Genomic DNA, 25,946 nt, shown 5'->3' with positions numbered 1-25,946 from the left:
TCTCTCTCTCCCTTCTCTCTCTCTCCCTGCCCTCCTCTCTCTCTCTCTCCCTGCCCTTCTCTCTCTCTCTCCCTGCCCTTCTCTCTCACACGCCCTCCCCTCTCTGTCCCCCCTTCTCTCCCTCTCTTTCCTTACTCTCCCTCTCTTTGTCTCTTCATCACCCATCTCTTTCTCTCTCTTTCTCCTCTCGCTCTCCCCACCCCCCCTCTCTCTCTCTCTCTCTCTCTCTCTCTCTCTCTCTCTCTCTCTCTCCCCCCTCCAGGCTCTCTCTCGTGTCACCCCCAGTGGCCTCCAGTCAGCAGCCCCTCGATGAGTCCCTCTGTCCCCCATCACCACCATCATCACCATGGAGGGTTAAACCATGCACGGCCCTAACCATACCACCTCCCCCACACACACCTCGATACACACACTTCAATACCTGGAGAACTCTTACTGAAACAACCAGTCAAAAGGCAGGACAAGGACCTCTACATCCGCAATTAGCTCCAACCAGCCAATCAAAACACACAGACTGTGATGCTCTTCCCCTTTGACATCAACTGTTCTCTGCTAAGTAACAAGCTCATGCTGTTGTAACAGGTTGGACGACACACACACACACACACACACAGCTCAGAGAGCGTTCAGCCGTGCTCTTGATATGACTTCCTGTCAGAGGAGGTCTGGCGTTGAACGCGGAGGAAATGAGAGGGAGATGGAGGATGAGGAGATGAGAGAAAGAGGGGATAGAGGGATTTTGTTGCCTCTACCACCCTGGCACACCCAGAACAGTCACTTGCCCCCCTACCCCTCCCCTCTGCCATCGTGACCCCCAGGGAGGACAATGTCATGGGGCGCCCAGACCTGCTTAACGCCCCTTACATTCCTCCTCCATCACTTCTATCTTCTCTCCCTCTCCTCCATCACTTCTATCTCCTGTCTCCTCGATGCTAAAACAGATCCTCCTCCCAGCCTGCCAGTTGGCCTCCAGAGCTGCTGCTGTGCTGATGAAGACATTCGTTTGCTTCTCTTTCCCTCACTGTCTTTTACTTCACTGTCATTTTGTTTAGTTGTTTAGTTTTCCTCTGTTTTGTATTTAGGTGAAGTTGATTAAAAAGTAGTTTGTACTGGCGGTGTTCTGTTCTGACTACACTGACTGTCCTCTGTTTTGCTGTTATAATACGGTTGAGCATATCAACTGAATCATGCCAATCATGAATTGTGTCCGAGTGAAAAGTCAAGTGGGTTTTTTGTTTTAAAGAGATATGATGGAAGAAATATTGAATGAATAACCCCTAATGGCAACTCTGGAGGTCACATTAGAGGTCTGTTTGTGCAACTGGAGATGGCCTGGCTTCCATTTTGTGTCCCACAATGCAATGCCTAGAAAGAGACGACCAGTCTCCAACTTGACAGTGGGTTTGTAGAAATGGAACCATTTACAGAGGGAAGACCTTTTGTGCGTCCCAAACACCCCCGTATTCTCTATGGGCTCTGGTCAAAGGTAGTGCACTATGTAGGGAATAGAGTACCGTTTGAGACGTGACCTTCTCTGTTGTTTTTAAAGGGGACTGTGAGAAAGCGAATCCTCTACTGTTCTTAAGGTAACTGTGTGTGTTTGACTGTTTTAAATAAGGGGTGGTTGTTTGTGAGGGTGTCTCTTGTACATTGGGATGGGGTTAGGGCTGATGTCTTCTCTACTAGTTAGTCTGTTTCTCCATCACCTCTTCTCTCTTCAGCCTCCCCTTCTGCTGTTGGTGTTCTGGGGCTGAAAGCTGTGAATCACCAGTCTCCACTTTCATGTAGCAATTTTTTTTTTTTACTTGTTGGTCAGTAAAAGTTGTGTGTTGGGGTGGGTGTTGGGGGTGGGGGGTCTGCTTTAAAACACCCGTTTCAACCTATGGTTTCAATCCACCACAATCTCAAACTTTTATTTTTATCAATCAATATTTGAAAATGTTTTTAACTTAATGAAACTACGTTTTTAAGAAAAAGTGATCTGTATTACCAGAGAGCAAAGTCGGACTTTGCCAGCGAGCAAAGTCACGGTTGGTGGATGTACAGTAGACTACCGACCAATGCTACGGTTCTCTCTCTTCTGGTTGTCCTATTGGTTAGGTCAGGCTTCTGAGAGGGCCAACCCACTGGTCACATCACTCAGTGTAGTACCGCGTCAGGGTGCTGTAGGCCTTTTCTGTAGTCTGGGTTAAAGGGGGTTTAGTGGTAGCTTGTTCCTAGATCAGTTTGTGTTGTCAACTTTATCACTCAATGCGTTGCGATGAGTGACAAGGAGTTGGCAAGACGGTACAAACAGATCGGGGACCAGACTAGTTTAGTGGTGGTCCGTCTTCTGTTCTCATGTATGTAGGATGTGCCTAGTACTCATGGTGAAATACCATGTCTGCATTTAGGAGCTGGTAGGAGTTCCAGGATCAGATGTATTGTTTTCCTCCTAATGGTTAAGGTTAGGAGTTAGTTGGATAACCTGATCCTAGATCTGTGGTTAAGGGTAAGTTCTACCTCCAGCTCTGTATTAGCCACTGTGTGTGTGTGTATTATGATGAAGAAGGAATTGTATGGAGGGGTTTGAATGCTTTGCTCCATTGTAGTTTTGGGTAAGTTAGTTTTAAACCCTCGAACCGACCAGCTGGTGGTCTCAAAAAAAGAAACTCCCACCTCATTGTCTTCAGTGTTGGATTGTGGATAATGAAGATGAAGGCAAGTACGCTTCTGTTAAATACACTTCTTTACTTGGGATCATTTGTTTCTTTCTTTTGTCATGTCTTTCCCTCTCTCTGTTTTATTTCTGTTTTTATTTCCTGGTTGTTTTGGGTTTGCATTTCTGCGCAGGACTGACTCCGGAACCTTGCGTTGGTTCCCACAATGCATCACTCACTGAGTCACGGGAAGTGTTGTCGTCAGTTTTGCTCCTCAGTTGTAATGCCACTGTATTTGTGTATTTTAAAATTGTGTAAATAAATGAATAAGTCCTTGTACACTTGTGTCAATACATTTTTCATTGATGAACATGTGGCTTCAGCAGTCAAACTCTGTTTTATAGTATTGTTAGAAGCTAATGTAGACTTACATTATTACTTCAAGCTGGACAGAAGTTGGAGTGAACATAGTATGGACAATCTGTACCACTGTGGTCCACCACTAAGTGGCACTGTGGGACAACATGCCCTTCCCCATCTACCCACTGTGTTGTGCTGTAACAGGACAGTTATTCAGCAGTCAGGCATACATACACACACACACAAACTGTACACACACATTGTAGTCCCGTGTAGCTCAGTTGGTAGAGCACGGCGTTTGCAACGCCAGGGTTGTGGGTTCGTTTCCCACGGGGGACCAGTATGAAACAAGAAAATGTATGAACTCACTACTGTAAGTCGCTCTGGATAAGAGTGTCTGCTAAATGACTAAAATGTTAAAATTACACACACGATTAGTTGGGATATGGGTATAATACACGTGTGTTATCAGGTAACAGGACAAATATCAGCATCCACATTATTTTTCAATATATATTTGTTTAAATAACAGAACACATACTTATTTGCATGGTTGGAAGGTCAACTCATTGTAAAAGCAGACAAAAAAATTATGTTTGTGTGATGTAATGATGTGATTGTATCAGCAGTGCAGATAGAAACACATTCACACCCAAAACACACACTGCTCATAATGTTAGATGTGTTACAGGACTGTAGCGCTGCGTCATAATGTTAGACGTGTTACAGGACTGTAGCGCTGCGTCATAATGTTAGACGTGTTACAGGACTGTAGCGCTGCGTCATAATGTTAGACGTGTTACAGGACTGTAGCGCTGCGTCATAATGTTAGACGTGTTACAGGACTGTAGCGCTGCGTCATAATGTTAGACGTGTTACAGGACTGTAGCGCTAGCGTCATAATGTTAGACGTGTTACAGGACTGTAGCGCTGCGTCATAATGTTAGACGTGTTACAGGACTGTAGCGCTGCGTCATAATGTTAGACGTGTTACAGGACTGTAGCGCTGCGTCATAATGTTAGACGTGTTACAGGACTGTAGCGCTGCGTCATAATGTTAGACGTGTTACAGGACTGTAGCGCTGCGTCATAATGTTAGACGTGTTACAAGACTGTAGCGCTGCGTCATAATGTTAGACGTGTTACAGGACTGTAGCGCTGCGTCATAATGTTAGACGTGTTACAGGACTGTAGCGCTGCGTCATAATGTTAGACGTTTTACAGGACTGTAGCGCTGCTTCATAATGTTAGATGTGTTACAGGACTGTAGCGCTGCGTCAATGTAAGCAGTTTGAGGCCTGAATAAAGGGTTTGATCTCAATAATCAAAAGAGGCTTCCTCACCTCCTTTCCCAGCAGATCAGGTGAGAGTATATTCCCTGTAGGCTTCTCACACCATGTTGCTTTCATTTGTCCTTTCTATTCCGGTTTCACGTTTTAATTGTCACGTGCGCAAGTACAGTGAAATGACTTTCTTGCTCTTTCCCAACAATGCTGTAATCAATATCAGTAGTACTATAATATATATATTTTTTAAAGTCAAGTAGAACAAAAACACATGAGGAAGGGAAATAGGTCCCCTCTTTGCTGCTATAACAGCCTCCACCAGATGTGTTGGAACATTGTTGCGGTGACTTGCTTCCGTTCAGCCACAAGAGCATTATTGAGGTCGGGCACTGATGTTGGGTGATTAGGCCTGGCTCGCAGTTGGCTTTCCAATTCATCCCAAAGGTGTTCGATGGGGTTGAGGTCAGTTCTCTGTGCGGGCCAGTCAAGTTCTTCCAAACCGATCTCAACAAACCCTTTCTGTATGGACCTCACTTTGTGCACATGCTGAAACAGGAAAGGGCCTTCCCCAAACTGTTGGCGCAAAGTTGGAAGCACAAATAAAATCAAATTTTTCATGGTTCGGGCTAGGCCCCTTAAATCAAATCAAATTTTATTTGTCACATACACGTGTTTAGCAGATGTTATTGCAGGTGTAGCGAAATGCTTGTGCTTCTAGCTCCGACAGTGCAGTAATATCTAACAAGTAATATCTAACAATTTCTCAACATATATTCTTTGCATTATTGTAGCCATTTTCTGTAGCCTGTCGACTATGCGTCTGTCTATCCCTGTTCTCTCCTCTCTGCACAGGCCATACAAACGCCTCACACCGCGTGGCTGCTGCCTCTCTAACCTGGTGGTCCCTGCACGCACGACCCACGTGGAGTTCCACTTCTCCGGCAGCCTCTGGAACTACCGTTCTGCGGCCAACAAGGCAGAGTTCATCTCAGCCTATGCTACCCTCCAGTCCCTCGACTTCTTGAAGCTGACGGAAACATGGATTACCACTGAAAACACTGCTACTCCTACTGCTCTCTCCTCGTCTGACCATGTGTTCTCGCATACCCCGAGAGCATCTGGTCAGCGGGGTGTTGGCACAGGAATCCTCATCTCTCCCAAGTTGACAATCTCTCTTTTTCCCCTGACCCATCTGTCTATCTCCTCATTTGAATTCCATGCTGTCACAGTCACTAGCCCATTCAAGCTTAACATCCTTGTCATTTATCACCCTCCAGGTTCCCTTGGAGAGTTCATCAATGAGCTTGACGCCTTGATAAGTTCCTTTCCTGAGGATGGCTCACCCCTCACAGTTCTGGGTGACTTCAACCTCCCTACGTCTACCTTTGACGCATTTCTCTCTGCCTCCTTCTTTCCACTCCTCTTCTCTTTTGACCTCACCCTCTCACCGTCCCCCCCTACTCACAAGGCAGGCAATACGCTTGACCTCATCTTTACTAGATGCTGTTCTTCTACTAATCTCACTGCAACTCCCCTCCATGTCTCTGACCACTACTTTGTATCCTTTTCTCTCTCGCTCTCCTCCAACACTACTCACTCTGCCTCTACTCAGATGGTAATGCACCGTCGCAACCTTCGCTCTCTCTCTCCCGCTACTCTCTCCTCTTCCATCCTATCATCTCTTCCCTCTGCTCAATCCTTCTCCCTCCAATCTCCTGATTCTGCCTCCTCAACCCTCCTCTCCTCCCTTTCTGCATCCTTTGACTCTCTATGTCCCCTATCCTCCCGGCCAGCTCGGTCCTCCCCTCCTGCTCCGTGGCTTGACGACTCATTGCGAGCTCACAGAACAGGGCTCCGGGCAGCCGAGCGGAAATGGAGGAAAACTAGACTCCCTGCGGACCTGGCATCTTTTCACTCCCTCCTCTCTACATTTTCTTCCTCTGTTTCTGCTGCTAAAGCCCCTTTCTACCACTCTAAATTCCAAGCATCTGCCTCTAACCCTAGGAAGCTCTTTGCCACCTTCTCCTCCCTGCTGAATCCTCCCCCCTCTCTGTGGATGACTTCGTCAACCATTTTGAAAAGAAGGTTGACGACATCCGATCCTCGTTTGTTAAGTCAAATGACACTGCTGGTCCTGCTCACACTGCCCTACCCTATGCTTTGACTTCTTTCTCCCCTCTCTCTCCAGATGAAATCTTGCGACTTGTGACGGCCGGCCGCCCAACAACCTGCCTGCTTGACCCTATCCCCTCCTCTCTTCTCCAGACCATTTCCGGAGACCTTCTCCCTTACCTCACCTCGCTCATCAACTCATCCTTGACCGCTGGCTATGTCCCTTCCGTCTTCAAGAGAGCGAGAGTTGCACCCCTTCTCAAAAAACCTACACTCGATCCCTCTGATGTCAACAACTACAGACCAGTATCCCTTCTTTCTTTTCTCTCCAAAACTCTTGAGCGTGCCGTCTTTAGCCAACTCTCTTGCTATCTCTCTCAGAATTACCTTCTTGATCCAAACCAGTCAGATTTCAAGACTGGCCATTCAACTGAGACTGCTCTTCTCTGTGTCACGGAGGCTCTCCGCACTGCTAAAGCTAACTCTCTCTCCTCTGCTCTTGTCCTTCTAGACCTGTCTGCTGCCTTTGATACTGTGAACCATCAGATCCTCCTCTCCACCCTCTCCAAGTTGGGCATCTCCGGCGCAGCTCACTCCTGGATTGCGTCCTACCTGACAGGTCGCTCCTACCAAGTGGCGTGGCGAGAATCTGTCTCCGCACCACGTGCTCTCACCACTGGTGTCCCCCAGGGCTCAGTTCTAGGCCCTCTCCTATTCTCGCTATACACCAAGTCACTTGGCTCTGTCATATCCTCACATGGCCTCTCCTATCATTGCTACGCAGACGACACACAACTAATCTTCTCCTTTCCCCCTTCTGATTACCAGGTGGCGAATCGCATCTCTGCATGTCTGGCAGACATATCAGTGTGGATGACGGATCACCACCTCAAGCTGAACCTCGGCAAGACGGAGCTGCTCTTCCTCCCAGAGAAGGACTGCCCGTTCCATGATCTCGCCATCACGGTTGACAACTACGTTGTGTCCTCCTCCCAGAGTGCAAAAAGCCTTGGCGTGACCCTGGACAACACCCTGTTGTTCTCCGCTAACATCAAGGCGGTGACCCGATTCTGTAGGTTCATGCTCTACAACATTCGGAGAGTACGACCCTCCCTTACACAGGAAGTGGCACAGGTCCTAATCCAGGCACTTGTCATCTCCCGTCTGGATTACTGCAACTCGCTGTTGGCTGGGCTCCCTGCCTGTGCCATTAAACCCCTAATACTCATCCAAAATGCCGCAGCCCGTCTGGTGTTCAACCTTCCCAAGTTCTCTCACGTCACCCCGCTCCTCCGCACACTCCACTGGCTTCCAGTTGAAGCTCGCATCTGCTACAAGACCATGGTGCTTGCCTACGGAGCTGTGAGGGGAACGGCACCTCCGTACCTTCAGGCTCTGATCAGTCCCTACACCCAAACGAGGGCATTGCGTTCGTCCACCTCTGGCCTGCTGGCCCCCCTACCTCTGTGGAAGCACAGTTCCCGCTCAGCCCAGTCAAAATTGTTCGCTGCTATGGCACCCCAATGGTGGAACAAGCTCCCTCACGACGCCAGGACAGCAGAGTCACTCACCACCTTCCTGAGACACTTGAAACCCCACCTCTTTAAGGAATACCTGGGATAGGATAAAGTAATCCTTCTACCCCACCCTTACCCCACCCCAAAAAAAAAAAAAAAAAATACATATTGTAAAGTGGTTATCCCACTGGCTATAAGGTGAATGCACCAATTTGTAAGTCGCTCTGGATAAGAGCGTCTGCTAAATGACGTAAATGTAAAATGTACCCAATACACACAAATCTAGTAAGGAATGGAATTGAAGAATATATACATGTATGGACAAGCAATGACAGAGCGGCATGGTCTAAGATACAGTAGAATATTATAGAATAGAATACAGTATATACATATGAGATTAGTAGTGCAAGAATGAAAACATGATTAAAGTGACTAGTGTTCCATTTCTTAAAGTGGCCAGTGATTTCAACAGGCAGTAGCAGCCTCTAATGTGCTAGTGATGGTTATTTAACAGTCTGATGGCCTTGAGATAGAAGCTGTTTTTCATTCTCTAGGCCCCAGCTTTGATGCACCTGTACTGACCTCGCCTTCTGGATGATAGCGGGGTGAACAGGCAGTGGCTCGGTGGTTGATGTCCTTGATTATCTTTTTGGCCTTCCTGTGACATCGGGTGCTGTAGGTGTCTTGGAGGACGGGTAGTTTGCCCCCGGTAATCACCCTCTGGAGAGCCCTGCGGTTGCGGGCGGTGCAGTTGCCGTACCAGGCGGTGATACAGCCCGACAGGATGCTCTCAATTGTGCATCTGTAAAAGTTTGTGAGGGTTTTAAGTGCTAAGCCAAATTTCTTCAGCCTCCTGAGGTTGAAGAGGCTCTGTTGCACCTTCTTCACCACACTGTCTGCGTGGGTGGACCATTTCAGTTTGTCAGTGATGTGTGAGCCAAGGAATTTGAAGCTTTCCACCTTCTCCACTGCGGTCCCGTCGATGTGGAAAGGGGGGTGCACCCTCTGCTGTTTCCTGAAGTCCACGATCATCTCCTTTGTTTTGTTGAGGTTGAGTGAGAGGAATCATCTACAATGTCATTGTATGCTGTAGCGTTAAGATTTCCCTTCACTGGAACTAAGGGGCCTAGACCGAACCATGAAAAATAGCCCCAGACCAGTATTATTCCTCCACCAAACTTTACAGTTGGCCCTATGCATTGGGGCAGGTAGGGTTTTCCTGGCATCCGCCAAACCCAGATTCATCCGTCGGACTGCCAGATGGTGAAGCGTGATTCATCACTCCAGAGAACGCGTTTCCACCACAGGCCGGTGGCACCTTAATTGGGGAGAACGGGCTCATAGTAATGGCTGGAACAGAATTAATGGAATGGTATCAATGGTTCCATGTGTTTGATACCATTCACTACATTCCAGACATTATCTTGAGCCGTCCTCCCCTCAGCAGCCTCCTGTGGTTTCCACTGCTCTAGGGTCCAATGGCAGCGAGCTTTACACCACTCCAACCGATGCTTGGCATTGCGCATGGTGATCTTAGACTTGTGTGTGGCTGCTCGGCCATGGAAACCCATTTCATGAAGCTCCCAACGAACAGTTCTTGTGCTGACGTTGCTTCCAGAGAGGCAGTTTGGAACTCTGTAGTGAGTGTTGCAACCGAGGACAGAATTTTTACGGGCTACGCGCTTCAGCCCTCAGCGGTCCCGTTCTGTGAGCTTGTGTGGCCTACCACTTCGCGGCTGAGCCATTGTTGCTCCTAGATGTTTCCACGTCACAATAACAGCACTTACAGTTGACCGGGGAAGCTCTAGCAGGGCAGACATTTTACGAACTGACTTGTTGGAAAGGGAGGCATCCCATGACGGTGCCACGTTGAAAGTCACTGAGCTCTTCAGTAAGGCCATTCTACTGTCAATGTTTGTCTATGGAGATTGCATGCTCGATTTTATACACCTGTCAGCAACGGGTGTGGCTGAAATAGCCGAATCCACTAATTTGAAGGGGTGTCCACATACTATTGTGTATATATAGTGTAGATACAGTGCCTTAGGAAAGTATTCAGACCCCTTGACTTTTTCCACAATTTGTTACGTTACAGCCTTATTCTAAAATGGATTAAATAAATAAAAAATCCTCAGCAATCTACACACAATACCCCATAATGACAAAGGAAAAACAGGTTTTTAGAAATGTTTGCAAATTAAAAAATAAAATAAAAAATACCTTATTTACATAAGTATTCAGATCCTTTGCTATGAGACTCGAAATTGAGCTCAGTGGCATCCTGTTTCCATTGATCATCCTTGAGATGTTTCTACAACTTGATTGGAGTCCACCTGTGGTAAATTCAATTGATTGGACATGATTTGGAAAAGCACACACCTGTCTATATAAGGTCCCACAGTTGACAATGCATGTCAGAGCAAATACCAAGCCATGAGGTCGAGGGAATTGCCCGTAGAGCTCCGAGACAGGATTCTATCGAGGCATAGAAGGGTACCAAAAAATGTCTGCAGCATTAAAGGTCCTCAAGAACAAAGTGGCCTCCATCATTGTTAAATGGAAGACGTTTGGAACCTCCTAGAGTTGGCCTCCATCATTGTTAAATGGAAGACGTTTGGAACATCCTAGAGCTGGCCGCCCGGCAAAACTGAGCAGCCGAGGGAGAAGGGCCTTGGTCAGGGAGGTGACCAAGAACCCGATGGTCACATACCCAAGAAGACTCAAGGCTGTAATCACTGCCAAAGGTGCTTCAACAAAGTACTGAGTAAAGGGTCTGAATACTTGTGCAAATGTGATATTTCCGAGTCAGTATAAATGTGTGTGTGTGTGAGTCAGTGCATAGAGTCAGTGCAAAAATACAACATTAAATCAAGGGTCAATGTCGATAGTCCACGTAGCCATTTTGTTAGCTATTTAGCAGTCTTATGGCCTGGGGATAGAAGCTGTTCAGGAGCCTGTTGGTGTCAGACTTGATGCACAGGTACCGCTTGCCTTGCTGAAGCAGAAAGAACAATATGTGGCTGACGATTTTCCGAGCCTTCCTTTCACACCGCCTGATGTAGAGGTCCTGGATGACAGGGAGCTCGGCCCCAGTGATGTGCTTGGCTGTCCGCACCACCCTCTGTAGCGCCATGCGATCGAGGGCGGTGCAGTTGCCATACCAAGCAGTGATGCAGCCATTCAAGATGCTCTCAATGGTGCAGCTGTATAACTTTTTGAGGGGGAAGAGGCGCCGTCGCGGCTTCTTCACGACTTTTTGAGTGTGTGTGGACCATTTTAAATAATTAGTGATTATGGCACAGAGGAACTTGAAGCTCTCCACCCGCTCCACTGCAGCCCCGTCCATGTGGATGGGGGTGTGCTCGACCCCCCCCCTTTCCTGTAGTCCACGATCCGCTCCTTGATCTCACTGATGTTGAGGGAGAGGTTATTGTCCTGCCACCACACTGTCAGGTCACTGACCTCCTTGTAGGCTGTCTCATTGTCGCCGGTGATCAGGCCTACCACCGTTGTCATCAGCAAACTTGATGATGGTGTTGGAGTCGTGCGTGGCCACGCAGTCATGGGTGAACAGGGAGTACAGGAGGGGGCTAAGCACACACCACTGTGGGGCCCCCGTGTTGAGGGTCAGCGTGGCGGAAGTGATGTTGTCTACCCTCACCACCTGGAGTCAGGAAGTCCAGGATCCAGTTGCAGAGGGAGGTGTTCAGTCCCAGGGTCCCAAGCTTGGTGACAAGCTTGGAGGGGACTATGGTGTTGAACGCTGAGGTGTAGTCAATGAACAGCATTCTCACGTAGGTATTCCTCTTATCTAGGTGGGTGAGGGCCTTATGGAGTGCAATTGAGATTGCATCGTCTATGGATCTGTTGGGGGCGGTAGTCATTGTGGCAGGTAGCCTTAAAGTTCTTGGTGGTCATTTTGACTTCGGGATTAAAAACTGGGACAAGGAGAGGTTTAGAATTACCGTGAATACGCCTGCCAGCTGTTCTGCGCATGCTCTAACAACACGCCCTGGAATACTGTCCAGCCCCGCTGCTTTACGAGTGTTGACCTGATTAATCATGTCGGCATCGGAGAGTGAGATCACAGAGTCCCATGTGTCAGCAGGGGCCCTCGTGCATGGCTCTGTGTTGTTTTTGGTCGAAGCGTGCATAAAATGCATTGAGTTTGTCTGGTAGATACCCCTCCCCCTCTCAATTTCCCTGTATCCAATGTCCTGTCTGCTTGGTGAATGGAGAATCCATCAAGTTGGATAGCCATGCGGGGTATCTTGTCCGAAAGCCATGTTTCAGAAAAGCAAAGAATATTGCAGTTACGAGAGTCTCGTTGATAGCAAATCCGTAGTCTGAGGTTATCCCTTTTATTATCAAGTGACTGGCCAATAAAATGGAATGAAGAGATGGACGGTTTTCCCTTCGCCTTAGTCTCACCAGGGCTCCCCCGCTCCTGCCTCTTTTTCGCCAGCATTTCCTCTTGGGTAGCCCGGAAATTGGGTCGGGATTACACAGAGCCCAGGGCAGATGAGTGGAAGTTGAAGCTGGAATTGAGGTTAGTAACTGTTGATCTGATGTTCAAAAGTTATTGTCGATCGTAAGACATGATAGTGGATACAAAAAAAAGTAAAGAGAAACGCCAGAAGAATCACAAAATAGCAAAGTTGGGTCGGAGCTTTCAAGGTCGCAGCCATACAGTACGGCGCCATTTTCACTAGGGTTGCAAAATTCCGTGAACTTTCAATAAATTCTCTAGTTTTCCCGAAATCTCAGTTGGAGGATTCCCGGAATCAGCAGGAAATCCAGAATCCTCCAACCAGGATTTCGGGAACACTAGGGAATTTATTGAAAGTTCCCGGAATTTCCACACAGGTGAAATGCATGTGAGACAAGGTGAGGTCATAACAGGCATTCGGCCGTACGTTATGGCTGCATCTCAATAGTCTAAAGTGGCCGCCTCTCCTTCATCTACACACAGATCTGAAACTATAGGATAGGTGGTAGAAATAATTATGGTTGATGCTTATGAACAATTGGCTTCCACATCTCATCCTTTTACAGAAGGAGGAAGCTAGTCAAGCTACTTTTTTATTCAGTGGGGGACAAATGTTCGAAGCATTGTAGATTAAAATACATTGCTATTTCACAGTATCAGCATAATATCATTCGGTGATTCATAAAAATAAAATAAATCCTCTTCAAGAGAAAGAACACAGAAGCAGGTCAGGTGATTAGTGCACATTAATTAGTGCACAAAAACCAAAACATTTTGCAACGGAAAATGTTTTGCAACAAAAACAAGAGTTTCTTATTGCACAAGTTCAGGAAGGGCTCTCCCTGTTTCGACCCATTTGCTTCCATTTGGTTCCTAATGAATACGCCCCAGGTTAACCCAGCTGTTCACATATAATACAGGCCTATAGAGGCCTGTGTAAGTACATCAATGCATTTAATACAGGAAGCGTATTATTAGCCTTCGAAGACATTGACGAACAGTACACTCACTTTGAGCACACTGTACACAGAGGTCATAGAGAGGTTATGCCTTAGAACACACTGTACACAGAGGTCATAGAGATATTTATAAACCATAGTGATACATATCATAGTATTACAGCATAGAAACACCAACACACCCCAGAGACATCTGTTTTGGGGTCGTGAGAGAGGTTTGAAACTAGGAGAAGAACAATGTTTTACAAAGGATATATTTGTGTAGTGAGTTATCAGTAGTTGTGCAATAAATAAAATGACTAATCTGTTTGCATTCTTTAGGAAGGTTAAACAGAAATGAAATTACTCAACTGACAAATAAACCCAACATGAATCAACATCCTTTCAACAGGCAGCACACACAGGAAATGACCTCAGCACTGAACATTGTGATTGTGTCTGTGTACGTGCATGTGGTTTGTGTAACAATTTTACCACAGAACCTGAGGCAAGAGGTGACGTGCTCCATGGAACGAGCAGATGCTGAAGAGAGGACATGGTGCTATCTGGTTGTGGTTGCAAGCCTTCTGCCCCCCCACAGCATAATATCCTTCAGTGATTAATACAACATTTTCCTCCTCTATTCAAGAGAAAGAACACTCAACACATCAGGTAATTAGTGCACACAACAACGCTTGTAACGCTAAGGTAGTGGGTTCGATCCCCGGGACCACCCATACACAAAAAAAAAAAAAATGTATGCACGCATGACTGTAAGTCGCTTTGGATAAAAGCGTCTGCTAAATGGCATATTATTATTATTATTATTATTATTATTATTAACAACGGAAAGGTTAGGCCTTAGAACACACTTACATTTTAGTCATTTAGCAGACGCTCTTATCCAGAGCGACTTACAGGAGCAATTAGGGTTAAGTAACTTGCTCAAGGGCACATCGACAGATTTTTCACCTAGTCGGCTCGGGGATTAGAACCAGTGACCTTTCGGTTACTGGCACAACGCTCTTAACCACTAAGCTACCTGCCGCCCCCACAGAGGTCATAGAGAGGTTAGGCCTATAGACCTTAGTGATACATATCATAGTATCACAGCATAGAAACACCAACACACCCCAGAGACATCTGTTTTGGGGTCGTGAGAGAGGTTTGAAACTAGGAGAAGAACAATGTTTTTTTACAAAGGAGACATTTGTGGAGTGAGTTATCAGTAGTTGTGCAATAAATAAAATGACACACACACACGCGCGCGCACGCGCGCGCGCGGGAGGGCAGGGTAGCGAGAGCAGCTCTCTCCTTATTTAACACCAACTGGAGTGACGTCAACAAAACCCCAGAGCTAGAACATGGCCGTTTATTCAGTCATTATTCATCACTCAGAACAAGTATGACTGAAACAAGCATGGTTCCACACAGTCAAGGTGTATAATCAGAACAAGTATGACTGAAACAAGCATGGTTCCACACAGTCAAGGTGTAAAGAGGGGATTCATATGATTAGGCCCCCACGTGACCTGACCAGGAAACACTGAGACCTAATTGGGTTAGACGTGCTTGGAAGAGCTCTGATAACCAAAATGAGTTTGGGAAATATTCCAAGGTACTGTAAGTCTTCATATCTCATCTACTATCTGACGTGACCTAAGTGCCAAATAACAAAATAATCAGAACTGGCTCCTATTAAATTATAATGATCTAAACTCGAATAAGATTATAAACATATTATAATCTCTACTTGGCCACTGACAAGAACAATAAACCTTGACTTTAAATTCTGGCTTGTTGTTGTTTATGTGGTACTTTCAGTTCCAACTCTTTGAGGTGTTTAGTTTCATTGTGTAGCTCCCAACAGATAAACAAGGGATGCATCCCAAATGGAACCCTATTCCCTCTTACTTTTGACCGGGGACATAGTGAGAGAGACAGTGCACTATATAGGGAATATGGTGCTATTTGGGATGCACCCAAGGTAAAATAATGCCCACACCACTACCTAACAGCATCATTATCAATTAACATGTAACACAGAGTCTCAATTCAAGTTATCGTTTAGAAAACAGAACACACACAGTAACGGTGAAGTACATACATATGACTTATCATGAAATGGAGAGAGGTTATAGCCTTCCTTAACTTCCTTAACAATACTGACATAATAAAAGTATCAATACATTTAAAAAAAAACTGATAATACAAATATTGGAAAGAAGTTGAATACCACTAAGTTATTTGTTTTAGATCTGCATGGGAAGTCATTGGTTTCTCTGGACTGAATGGTTTCTGTCGGCTAGTTCTGTGAGACCTAATAATGTTCCCTATTTAGCGCACTACTTTTGAGCAGAGCACTATGGGCCCTTGTTGAAAGTAGTGCACTATATAGGGAATAGGGTGCCATTTGGGACTCAAGCGCTGTATCTACAGATTCAACTGTGAAGTCTAGAAACAGTGTGACCTCTTTCTGTCGTCATAGTTTATGTTATAACACTGAAATAAACAAACATGTCCAAATGGTGCCTCTCTCTGGGTGCCATTTGGGATGTAACCAGGGATACTAGTCTGGTGTTCTCATTGTCCTAGTCTATAAAGTCTACAATCTCTACAAGGTTGCAGAGTGAAATTCAACCATTCAACATCACTATACCTTTAAATCTCTGTACCAAAGCTCAGAGTGAAATGATATGCATGACAATAGCCAGGTATCCATTCCTTCCTACCACTCAGCGGAATGTTGAATGACAGCGGAATGTTCCACACTGGGTTTGGTTAAAGTTCCAGAACACTTCTAATGTTGTGCTCCAAAGTAGTAGGCAGGATTGTCTTTTTTTCCATATTATTACAAACAACAACAGACTTTATACCACAGCACACCTTTTGTTTGATCCCTGCAGCACTAGACACTTGTAGCTTCACAATTCACATGGCGCGCACAAGACTATTAGTACGGTTATTCACTTGACATTTGTCGGTTTCACTTCACGATTGTGTGTGTGTGTGTGTGTGTGTGTGTGTGTTATTGATGTTGATATGGCACACAGCCCCACAGAGAACAGCTACACACGACAACACAACAACACAACATCTCAACTACATACAGCAGGATACTGCTAGGACCAGCTCCGTCTTCCCCAGTATGCTTCTCTAAGCACTTTCTTGCCCCACAAAGTACACTTTTTAGTCCCCTTCAAAGTTCACAGAGTACATTTCTTAGTGCCATTTAAAGTGCCCTTGGCAGTCTATAGTTTGTCCTGTGCCAGGGTCTCTTCCTCCTACAGACGTGTCTCAGAACTGGAGAGCACTGCGCCATTTTGTTCTTCTGGTTCTTTAAGGATGCGCTCCACTTCTACGATCTCAGGCCTGATCTCCTCCTTCTCTTTCTCACTGTCCTCCTCCTTCATCTCCTTCACCTCCTCTTTCTCTTTCTCCTCCTTCTCCCCCTTCTCTTCTTCCTCCTCCTCCTCTTCCTCGGCGGCAACGGGCTTGTTGAGCTGCTCCATCTCCGTGGCAACCGTTCCGTTCTCCAGTTCCGCGGTGGGTTCTGAGGGCTTCTTCCTGATGAACAGGAAGTTACACGTGGCGAGGACCACGGCGGCGAGAACCACCTCAGTTCCTGCCAGCAGGAACACGTACATGTAGTTCTTAGTGGCGTCCAGCAGCCGACCTGAGGAGGGATGGAAAGAGGGAAGAGAGAGAGGAGGTAGAGGAGAGATGAAGGAGAAACAGGTAGAGAGAGAACTGGATAAATTATCCATTACATTTATCTAACCTTACCCCAACCCTAACCTTACCCTAACCTTAACCCTAACCCTAACCTAACCCTAACCCAACCTTCACCTGTTAACCCGGTGTGTACTAACCTGCTCCAGGCGGTCCCACCAGCACAGCGATAGCTTCCATGAGCAGCACGAGTCCTAAAGCGCTGGAGAACTTCTCCGTGCCAACGATGGCCATGAGAACCTCAAACTGTAGTGCCCCCACCATCCCGTAGGAGATCCCGAAGAACACACAGAACACCACCAGAGATGGGTAGTCCTTCGCCTGCGGGGTGACATGGAAATGAAAACTTAATATATCAATGATATAGTATTTACAGTAACATTTTACAGTATTTACAGGATACAGTAAAAGTATTGATACTCAGGATACAAATACAGTCAAAACAGGGATGTTAACAACACATGTATAGTTTAGATATGTATCAATAGTCAATACAGCAAACAAACATTTACATACGACAACCAAATCAACCTCAACAAGCCAACACATTACTGTAATTACATATCATAATTCCAGCCTTACCTGAGATCCCACCAGGTCGGTGCATCCATTGAAGATCATGGCGAAGCTGAACAGGTAGACAACTCTGGGCCTGACCCACTTCAGCCCAGCGATAATGCCACAGGTGGGCCGGGCGAAGATATCTATGAAGCCTAGGATGGACAGGAGGAGGGCCGACTTAGTGTCTTCATTCCCCAGCTCCTTGGCATAGCTCACCACGAACACAGGCGGCACAAACAGACCCAGGACCTAGGGTAGGACAGGAAGAACTTTAACAATGCCAATTTTAATTGAAGGCAAACAATTTAATTGCAGTTAAGTGACATGAATATACAATTTAAAAATGGAAGAACTATAGCTTCTACTTTTCAGTTTATTGAGAAGTCATTTAAAATAAAGGCCCTTTTTTTCAATTATTGAATTGTAATTTCTGTTTACTCAGGGCTCTGGTCTAAAGTAGTGCACTATATAGGGAATAGGGTGCCATTTTGGACGTAACACAGTATTGTTCCTGTTCCTGACTCACCATAATAGATGCAGCTATGGTGTAGATCAGGAAACCCCTGTCCCTAAACACACTGAAGTCCAGGAGCGGTTTGGGTTTGGACTGGGTCTTCTCTACCTCTCTTCCCTCCTTCTCTCCATCTTCCAGTTCCAGCTGGGGGGTTTTAGGAGGGGCCACTAGGGGCCTCATGAGGGCCGCGCAGACGCAGCAGTTGAGCAGTAACCCCCCCAGGATGAGGAAGCCTCCTCTCCAACCGTACTGGTACTGCAACACCTGGAAGAGACAGCAGGATCTTTGGGGATCAATTCCATTAAAATTCCAGTCAATTCAGGAAGTACACTGAAATTACAATTCTCTTCGATGCTTTTCAATAAAGAAAATGTAGAATTGGAATTGGAATTTTGGTTTACTTTCTGAATTTAAATGGAATTGACCACAACCATGAGAGACCATACATAGACAGGATCAGCGCTCCAGTTGATTTGGAGCTAAAGCGCCAAGCAATCACAGATAAAGGAAACCACTCTGAATGTTTACGCTGTATTCTAAGGACAAGCATAGTTGTGAGTCATCATGCCAGTATCAAATGATAGGGTTAGTGTTGAGGTTAGGGTCAAAGGTTAGAGGTGTAATGTAGAGGGAAGAGGCAGCAAAGGGCCATGGGGCTTCCAGCAGAAAGGTTATGGTTAGGGGTCAGGGGTTAGGGTCAGGGGTCAGACGTTAGAGGTGTAGTATAGTACCTGTCCCAGAGGGGAGAGGCAGCAGAGGGCCACAGGGCTCCCAGCAGCAGCCAGCCCGTTAGCCAGGGGCCTCTTCTCACTGAAGTAGCGATTCAACATGATCAGAGATGGCTGGAAGTTCAACGCCAGGCCCAGACCTGGAGGACAAGGGGACAGGAGAGGATTGTCAAATAATTTGGAGACGTAATACAGCATCACATTGATGACGCTGATGTACAGGTTGACGTGTGTGTGTGTGTGTGTGTGCGTGCGTGGACCAACCTGTAATGACTCCAGTAGTGAGGTAGATGTGGATGATGCTGGTGGAGAAGGAAGACAGAATCATCCCCAGAGAGGCAAACAGTCCCCCCACCATCATCACCGGACGACACCCGTAACGATTCACCAACACACTGCACAGAGGACCTGCAGTGAGGAACACAACACACACATTGAATCTGTGTGTCAGTGTGTGTGTGTGAGTGAGACAGTATTTGTGTACCTGTTTGTGTGTGTGTGTGTGTGTGTACCTGTGTGTGTAGGAGACAGTATTTGTGTACCTGTATGTGTGTGTGTACCTGTATGTGTGTGTGTGTGTGTGTGTGTGTGTGTACCTGTGTGTGTGTGTGTACCTGTGTGTGTGTACCTGTGTGTGTAGGAGACAGTATTTGTGTGCCTGTATGTGTGTGTGTACCTGTGTGTGTGTGTACCTGTATGTGTGACTGTACATTCCCTACCTGTGCCGTAGAGCATAGCCAGCAGTATAGATGAGATCCATGCTGTGTCGCTGTACCCCACTCCGAACTCTCTGATCAGTTCCTTGAAGAACACACTGACAGCCTTGGGGAAGGCGTAGGAGAACCCAGTGATGATGAAACAGCCGGACAGTATAGCCCAGCCCCACCCCCCGTCTGGTGCCTTCACCCCCCCAGGCCCCTCGTCCACCACCACACCTCCCATGGTCCTCTAAGTTTAGATCTAAGAGGGGAGCGAGAGTACAGAAATACAATGCATAGATTAGGGTTAGATCAGAGAGGAGAGATGGGTTATAGCATAGCTAACTCGGGGGTAGTCCTGACTGGGACTCCAACCTGGATCCAGCGACTGACAACCCAACACCTTAGCCATTATGCCAAGAGATCCAAACCTCTTGACGAGGTCGCTAGGTGTTGGGTTAAAGGTCGCTACAATAGAAATACAATGCATAGAACATGCATAATCAGCATAGATATAACATTGTATACCGGTAGTAACACAAATTCCTAGCAGTATCCTAAGCCTCATACCGGTAGTAACACAACTTCCTAGCTGAATCCTAAGCCTCATAATCATTTTGTCATTGCCTTCATTGTCACTGTGTTGAATAGATGTTGTTGAATAAATTACATATTGATTAAATTAAATATTGATTAACGGAATTGCATAAAGTGGCTTGGCCTTGGTCTGTATTCATTGTGAAACAGCAGGTTGGAATGTTGTCACCAACAATTATTTAAACCAGCCAGAAAAGTTATATATAAATACAATCCATTATTTACTATGAACTCTCCATATCCCGGCCAGCAGGTGACTTTGCAAACCTGGAGGACACTACTGTATTGCAATCATGTTTGCTGTGCATGTGCTTTCATCAATATATTCTGCTTACCCCCATATACACACAGTCTGTAATAATCACACCCACCACCACCATTACAATGAATTAGATTTACGAACACAGCTACAGACCCCGACTGATTACACCGAGTAATGGCTAGCCATGGCTCCATAGAGAGCCATAATGGACTCTGGAGATTTACAGTTTCACTTCAGCGATGGAGAAAGCAATGGGTTTTAGTGCCACCGCCATCAGCACTATGGCAGGCCCCCAGGCCAAGCATTCTCTGAGGGATATTTATGACCAAGACACCATAGATACAGAGAGCTAGCCACACAAACGCAAACACACACACACACACACACAGGAAGGCAGGAGTTATCTGTGCTTTGCAGCAGTTTCTCAGAAATGATGGATTTAACTTCCCTAAACACAATGAGGCTATTCTGACATGCTTGAGGCTGACTTTAAATCAAATATTCAATGCCAAATCCTTTAAAACATTTGACATTTTTTTCTATAAGAGGTTGGTAGGGGGGCTGCTAATATACTAAAGAGCTTTATGAGAAGTATGTAATAATATAAATAAGCCATTTAGCAAACGCTTTTATCCAAAGCGACTTAGTCACGCGTGCATACATTTTTGTGTATGGGTGGTCCCGGGGATCGAACCCACTACCTTGGCGTTACAAGCGCCGTGCTCTACCAGCTGAGCTACAGAGGTCTTGTCTAGTAGTGGGCCTATAACCTCATTGACATCTGTTGTAGCCCAATTAGAGCTTATAACCTAATTCAGATCCGGCGCCAGAACGAATCAGTTGGAAGGGCCTTTGATTTCCATAGGGGGGGCACGTTTTTTCACGGGACCTCCTGTGTGTTCACGTGCTTGCGCGTTCACCATTTTTTATAAATGGATGTAATAGGCAGCTCATGAGTTTCAAGTTTGGTTTAGCTTACAATTTATCCTACCATTTTTGCCAATCTGCATGCCAGTTATGATTATTTTTATATGCGCATTTTTGTGGAACCATTTATTTTTTATTTTTTTATCCTTTCTCCAAATCATTGTGACGTGGTTAATCATAAAAATCTGAATAAAAAAGATAACAATCTAAAAGTTAAAATTCAACTATGGCGATTCACTAGCCTCTGCCATATGGACACACTGAAAAATACACTGTGATCCATTGGCTGCGAAAGAAACGAGAGCATAGAACTCAAATGCAGCACTAGGCCTTTAACTTCCATCATCAACTTAGTTAAATAACTAGGCCTAAAGCCAACAAATAAAAAACAGTAGAAAATTCCGGTTCTTTCAATCACATTAATCTCTCTACTCCGTCTCCCTTTCTATCTGTCTTGATTTGCGCTATTGCTAGTGAAGTGCAACATTGTATCAAACCATCACTTGGTCGCCTCCCGAAGCTGTCGAACTTGCAACATTGCATCAACTAGCCTATTCTGGGCAATCAGAGTTTCCCGCGCTTGGTGATGTTGGAAAAAAAATTATAATACTGAGGAACTATCAATTGCAATGTTTTTATTTTTTTTATTTAACCAGGTAAATTGACTGAGAACATGTTCTCATTTACAGCAACAAACTGGGGAATAGTTACAGGGGAGATGAACGAGCCAATTGGAAGCTGGGGATGATTAGGTGGCCATGATGGTATGAGGGCCAGATTGGGAATTTATCCAGGACACCAGGGTTAACACCCCTTCTCTTACAATAAGTGCCATGGGATCTTTAGTGACCACAGAGAGCCAGGACACCAGTTTAAAATCCCAAAGACAACACCCTACACAGGGCAATGTCCCCAATCACTGCCCTGGGGCATTGTATTTTAGACCAGAGGAAAGTGTCTCCAGCTGGCCCTCCAACACCACTTCTAGCAGCATCTGGTCTCCCATCTAGGGACTGACCCTGCTTAGCTTCAGAGGCAAGCCAGCAGCGGGGTGCAGGGTGGTATGCTGCTGGATGTTAAAAAACAGACCTCATTGACTTGTGTGATACGAAGAAAAAAAGAGTGGCGTAGGCCCACGTGGAAATCAGACATTGACAAATGGGCACTTTCCTACATCTGCCTGCATTCTGGAGAGAGATGCACCATATCTTCGCAACACCCCCTCCCCTTCTTCTTGATGCAATAGTTTAAATTATACTCAAAACACATTATCATAACACATATTTTAGACGCTTTTCACTGACAGCCGCAACTCAATCAGCTAGACCTATTGCCACGCGCACTACCCAAATCGCGGGCTTCAAACACATTTGTGATTTCAAACAATCCACAGCAAAACAAAATGCTCCCTGGTGATGTATTTTGAAAGATTTTTTTTAGACAGGAGTAATTATATAATTTCGGTGAAACATCAATTTACTTTAGGGCAACCCAGCATCCTAACAGTGCACTGGGCACCCGCTAACTTTCCTTTCCAATTCGCAAGAGGCTGAAACCAGAGATCTGTAGCCTATAATGACGAGATGCTCATGTCTCCGCCCTAACAATGGAAGTCTTTGTCCCAAAGGCGGGAAGGCAGGCGACAAGGTTTGCATATTATTCTCATAGCAACGCATTGGGTTTATACTGGACAGATTTTGGCGAGAGTGAGCCCTCTCGCTTCGCCTCTTCCTCTCTGCTAAAACTATATCACCGGAGAAAGCATCCGAGCGAGCGAAACAGCGCCCCTCTATATGTAGCCCATGTATCTGATGCTGTCTGGCCAGAAATAGTATGACATGCCATACTCTTTTGGTCCACACATACACATACGGAGACAGAGGGGTGCTGTTTCGCTCGCTCGAAGGCTTTAACTGACTGATGCATCTTCCTGGCGGCGCGTGTCTCGGTCAAATAGGCCTAAATGATGAATATTTCAATATTTTATTTGGACGGGCAAGGAGGTAGTCCGGCCCTGAGCCAAACCACTATGGACAAAGAACGATTTGCATAGCTGGGGTCCCTCTCCTCTTCCGTGCATCCTTGGAATGTCTTCACATGGACAAGTGTAAAGCCCAAACTCCAAGTTCGATTCATTTCCCGGCGCGCAGCTTTAAAGGGACTGATTGAACTTGACACAGTTCTGTTTCCATCTCAAAGAAAGACTGATACTGAGAACCCAAACAACGACATTTCCCTTTAAGACCCGACATATAGGCCTATCACATAAATATACCTGCTACCATGGCTTATGTTTTGAGGGCATAACTTCCTTTGAATGCCTAACCTACAGCAAATATGGTATTATAAAAACAGCAGTATTAACTCACATTTTTTAAATTTTGAAACTCCAAAAACCTATGAGCTATGTAAGACAAGAGGAAGGCTGCGCTCCTCATGTGCTGTGGTAGGATAGAGAGACGTTGCGCGCATCACTAGCGGTTGTCACGAGTTACCAAAGTCAAAATTGACTATATCATTAAAATAATCATAAAAACCTGCAGAACCACATCATCCTACTCATCATTATTATCATCACACTTCACAGAACTCTCCTTTAACAGAAAACTCTGAGGTGAACGCAGCCCGCCGCCGTCAATGAGTGACCCCTCCGATTTCACTGTTTGACGTTTAAGTTCTTATTAGAGTCTGCTTTATGAAGTGGTGATCGTGTGCAAAAAAACGGTGGCTGTGGCCTGTGGGTCATTCACCGGACAGGATGGAGATAGATTCGCTGACGGTAAAGTAGCGCACAATCCAGTGTCACCTAGCAACGCGGTACAGCAAGTCAGCCTGTGTTGCTGCGTCCCGAACATGACCAGCGTGCTGAAAATAATCGACCAACTTATGATTTATAACAGCGTGTTATGGGGATCATATCCTCTCTCTCTCTCTCTCACACACACACACACACACGCGCGCGCACACACACACACACGCGCACACACACACACACCCCTCTGGCTCCAGAGAGAGAGCAATGTGGAGTGAGAATACATGGTTTCAGCTTCGCAAGTTGTTGTTACATCAGCTGAGCAACTCTGTATAAACTGTTAGTGCGCAGATGCTGATTTGGGCACTAGGCAGAAGAACCAAATACAATGTTTCACAATAGACTCTTGAAATAGCGAGATAGCCAACGAAATTATGATTGAAGCGAAAGCAATAGCACTTGACAGGTGCCTGCATTCACAGTGAAATATGATGCGCTCAAAATGGAGTTTGGCATCTCCAAACTCACAGACACGTAACAAGGACATGATATCGGTAGCCTACTTCATATTCTTTTCATCCCACAGTGCTTTTTGGGGGACAGGGAACTCTAGAGCTGTGCTAGAGATAGGCCTATAGAGATTTCCCGTAGCTATGTCATCTAGGGTAAGTCACTACAGTCACCCCCACGCTGCGATGATGCGCAAAGTTCCATCTGAGCGTTCGTTTTTGGCGCGTAGCATACATGTTTATCCTGTTGTTAGCTACACTGTTGTAGTCTTCACAAAAAAAAGTAAAATATATTAAGCCTACGTGTAACCTAAAACAGACTTAACGAAGCTATAGGTCTATATTTGAGCCTCTCAGCGGTTGTGAGAGACATCGGCTGTTATATGATGTTGATGGCGACGCGCTGTTCGGAGAGGGACCTGTTGTTACACCTCCCAACCGGCCCCGAGGATGCTGTGGCCGGTGTCACGACTATAGCGCAAACCTAGCTGAATGAATTACCTAAGGTCACTTATTATAAGGGGTAATAACGGCTTTTATAATATACTATTTATTTGTCAATAATAACATGACATGCCCTGATGCCTACTTTGAAAAGAATATGAAAAGACACACGTCCTTTACTAAAAAGCATAATTTCGTAATCTCTCATCCTTTCCATGCCTTCTCTGCGCTCTGTCATAATGACATATTTTTGATAGTCTCCATCATTACATAGCCTCAGTTACTCAACCGACCTTACAGACAGTCAGCAACAGCATGGTTGGAACCCAATTCCATACAGAATAACAATATCCCATTATGGCAGCTGAGGAGGATTTCTCACCCCCCATCATCACCATCTTCATTATAACAGATAATAACCAAATCATCCTGTCATCGTCATCCTGTTGCCCCTCTCCCCTCTCCCCTCTGCCTCTCTTCCAATAATTATTTCCTTTATAGCCTATAATGACAGTAATCATCAGTGGTACCTACCTTAGGGATGTTCTGATCGCTGAGCTCAGAACGGTCTGTATGCTATCCTGGTCCCTCCCTCTCCCACCTTGGCTTAGTACTATTCTATCACGTTCACTCCCGCACGTATGAGAACTGCGACGTAAGCGATGTGAAAAAGGATACTCCACCACTGCCGACTCGCTCAGAACTAGAGAGTTAGTACAGGGTCCTAGTGTCTGCAGGGTGACAGCACGTTTCCTGTTTGATGGGTGGTGACGCATCTGTAACTGTAACTGATGTGAGATGTATTCATTTCCTTTTCTATTTCCTGGCCTTTTTTTTTGTATTTTCCCCACTTATGGTCTCATAATAGGTCAATGAATATA

General features: G+C 45.7%; 2 protein-coding genes across 2 annotated transcripts in view; one reads left to right on the top strand and one right to left on the bottom strand.

Annotated features, from left to right (window-relative positions):
- The window catches only part of LOC121569978 (casein kinase I-like), a 51,296-nt gene extending 48,318 nt beyond the window's left edge, over window positions 1-2,978 (top strand). Inside the window, exon 9 of the mRNA XM_041881377.2 lies at window positions 263-2,978. Coding sequence (XP_041737311.2) covers window positions 263-313 — 51 coding nt within the window. The 3' untranslated portion in view covers window positions 314-2,978. The remainder of the gene's footprint in view (window positions 1-262) is intronic.
- An 11,721-nt stretch (window positions 2,979-14,699) lies between these two features.
- On the bottom strand, window positions 14,700-25,697 carry LOC121569979 (monocarboxylate transporter 4). The gene is made up of 8 exons (XM_041881378.2): window positions 25,600-25,697; window positions 19,596-19,836; window positions 19,141-19,284; window positions 18,880-19,016; window positions 18,161-18,412; window positions 17,656-17,883; window positions 17,214-17,394; window positions 14,700-17,017 (listed from the first exon to the last, which is right to left on the bottom strand). Exons 2-8 carry the CDS (start codon window positions 19,816-19,818, stop codon window positions 16,626-16,628), a joined length of 1,557 nt encoding a protein of 518 aa, XP_041737312.1. The 5' UTR covers window positions 19,819-19,836; window positions 25,600-25,697; the 3' UTR covers window positions 14,700-16,625.
- Window positions 25,698-25,946: the final 249 nt, after the last annotated feature.

The sequence above is a fragment of the Coregonus clupeaformis genome, chromosome 7, assembly GCF_020615455.1.
Source record: "Coregonus clupeaformis isolate EN_2021a chromosome 7, ASM2061545v1, whole genome shotgun sequence".
Taxonomy (NCBI): Eukaryota; Metazoa; Chordata; class Actinopteri; order Salmoniformes; family Salmonidae; genus Coregonus; species Coregonus clupeaformis.
This window is presented reverse-complemented; position numbering and strand designations above follow the sequence as displayed.